Here is a 2,361-nt window from a genome sequence, read left to right on the forward strand (position 1 = left end):
GAGGGGGTTGTGTGTGTGTGGGGGGGGGTTGTTCTCCTCCACCCGGGATCACCACCGGGATGTCACCGGCACCGGCCGAGGCAGGACGGGGCCCGATCCCGGAAGGGAACTCGGGCTCCCGAATTCGGGCGCGGGTGTAAATAGTTGAAATTGCGCCGGGATTAAAGATTAAACGGGCCGTGCTGGGTGGCAGAGGCTCTGCCCTTCCCTTCTCCATGCTCCTTGGCATTCCAGGATGCTCCTGCCTGGAGCTGGGCTTGGATTAAAGATTAAACGGGCCGTGCTGGGTGGCAGAGGCTCTGCCCTTCCCTTCTCCATGCTCCTTGGCATTCCAGGATGCTCCTGCCTGGAGCTGGGCTTTCCCACCCCCTTGGGCAGCCAGCACTGGATTCGGTTTCCCTTCCCCTGGGAAAAAAAACAACCCACCCTTGAAATAAAACCCTTGGGATGTGCCCGTGAGTTGCCCTGCAGCTCCTCTGCTACTGGTGCTGCCAAATTTGCCAGGAAAAGCTGAGGACTCCCTCTTCCCCTCAGGCACGTGGTGGGCACTGCCCTCCTGTCCATATTCTTTATCCACCCATCTGGGGACAGCTTTGGGCACACTCAGGTCCCCGTTGCCACCACTGCTTGTCCCTGTGCCATTTCCTCCTGGCTGGGCTGGATTTGGGGGGTTGGCTGCACAGAGTCTGCCCCCCTGGCCCTCAAAATGCTCCTCTGATCAAGGGGGACAACTGAGGGGGGGGCTGTGCCCCAGGAAAAGAGGGGGTTCACCCTCCAGGATGTCCGCAGGGAGGGTAGGGCAGTGCTGGACCTCATGGAAGAAGAGCCAGGAGCCAAAAATGGAAGAAAAGAGGGAAATTTAATCCTGGGAGCATGTGGGGACCATCTCGGGCTGGCTGCATGTCAGACCCACCACTCGGGGCCCTCCACAGTCCCCCCAAGGAAGGAAGAAAGTCAAGAACTCGTTAATTTCCCCTGAGCACCCTTATTAAGTGGGTGCATGTGCTGCTCTGGCCCTGCTGCCCGTGGGGTCCCCAAAAACCCACCCAGGGGGGACCGAACCCCAGCAGGGCCATCGGGGCGGGGGACAAATGGGTACAAGGACCCATCCCCAGCCGGGAGCTGAGCTCTAACAGGAGTGTGAGCACTAACAAAGGTGGCTGCAACCCCTCCACACCCAGGGACCTGCCTGGGGACCCCACCTCCTCCTCCAGCCCCCCCAGAACCCGCTGGGCACCTGCTCTCATTTGGGGGAGCTGGGGGGCTGCTCAGCAGCGATGCGACTGACCCGCTCCAGGACATCCTGGGGGCAGAGGGGGGGCACGGGCTGTGCCAGTGGACATTCCTCCACCAGGCTGTTCATGGGGGTGGGCGGGGGGACCACCTCCTCCTCCAGCCCCCTGGCAGGGCCTGGTCCCCCCAGGGCTGCCTGCAGGATGGGCTGGACCTTCTTCCTCGATGCCCAAGTGTTGCCCTGGGTGTAGGTGGCCAAGCAGGACGAGGGGCTGGGCAGGGGCTGGAGCTGCAGGGCTGGTGCTGTTGCCTCCTCCAGCGCCTGGCACACCTGGAGGGAGGGAGTGTGGTGGCTGGGACCTCTCCCCCAACCCCCCACAATTGGGGGGGTGAACTGCAGCTGAGTTCCCCCAGCCCCATGCTGAAGGGGCGGGGGTCCCAGCCCCCCACTCACGGTGCTGCGCAGGGTCTCGTGCCGGCTGTAGACGGCGAGTTGCCGGGAGGGCTCCAGGCGCTCACTGAAGGAGATGCTCATGGCCACCAGCCCCGTGTAGCCCCGAGCCTGGCAGAAAGCATCCAGGTCCTGCAGCACGTCGGGCCGGCGCAGGAAGGTCTGGAGGAGGGGCAGAGGCTGGTGTCACCTCCCTGTCCCCATGGTGCCACCCCTTGCTTTGATTTCCACCCCCCCTCACCTCCAGGTCCATGTAGATGGCACTGATGGCGAGGAGCAGCTCATCGCTGGAGAGGACCTTGAGGTCCTTCCTCAGCATCTGCTCCGTGGTCAGCCCTGGGAGATGAGAGGGACCGAGCGTGACCCCAGGGAAGTGTCCTCGTCCCCAGGGAGCGGGGTGTGTCCTGGGATCTGCTCCCAGCCACACCTGAGACATCGAACATGGCCGTTTGCAGGGCTTGGAAGACGGTGTCACGGGCGGGCAGGTCAGGGAACCTCTCCTCGAGCAGCGAGACACACGCCACGTCCCGGGGTGTCACCTTGCCAGCAGCTGGGCTCAGGTTGACGCAGTCCAGGAGGATGGTGCCTGGGAGGGACCATCGGGGACATCAGTTGCCACCGTCCCCCTCGGCTGGGGCTCGGCCAGGGCCGCCCCTCCTCACCCTGCCGCCGCGCCG

At 64.0% G+C, this 2,361-nt stretch overlaps 2 protein-coding genes across 2 annotated transcripts in view; one reads left to right on the forward strand and one right to left on the reverse strand.

The window, feature by feature from the left end:
• The window catches only part of CDC42SE1 (CDC42 small effector 1), a 7,903-nt gene extending 7,168 nt beyond the window's left edge, over positions 1-735 (forward strand). The window contains exon 3 of the mRNA XM_010004475.1: positions 724-735. Within this exon, the coding sequence (XP_010002777.1) occupies positions 724-735 (12 nt within the window). The remainder of the gene's footprint in view (positions 1-723) is intronic.
• A 508-nt stretch (positions 736-1,243) lies between these two features.
• PRUNE (prune exopolyphosphatase) overlaps positions 1,244-2,361 on the reverse strand; it is a 13,056-nt gene continuing 11,938 nt past the window's right edge. The window contains exons 4-8 of the mRNA XM_010004485.1: positions 2,337-2,361; positions 2,112-2,270; positions 1,926-2,020; positions 1,688-1,846; positions 1,244-1,564 (exon numbers count right to left, since the gene is read on the reverse strand). The exon at positions 2,337-2,361 is cut by the window's right edge and continues 160 nt beyond it. Of these exons, the coding sequence (XP_010002787.1) occupies positions 1,244-1,564; positions 1,688-1,846; positions 1,926-2,020; positions 2,112-2,270; positions 2,337-2,361 (759 nt within the window). The remainder of the gene's footprint in view (positions 1,565-1,687; positions 1,847-1,925; positions 2,021-2,111; positions 2,271-2,336) is intronic.

The sequence above is a fragment of the Chaetura pelagica genome, unplaced genomic scaffold, assembly GCF_000747805.2.
Source record: "Chaetura pelagica isolate M959 unplaced genomic scaffold, ChaPel_1.0 scaffold701, whole genome shotgun sequence".
Classification (NCBI taxonomy): Eukaryota; Metazoa; Chordata; class Aves; order Apodiformes; family Apodidae; genus Chaetura; species Chaetura pelagica.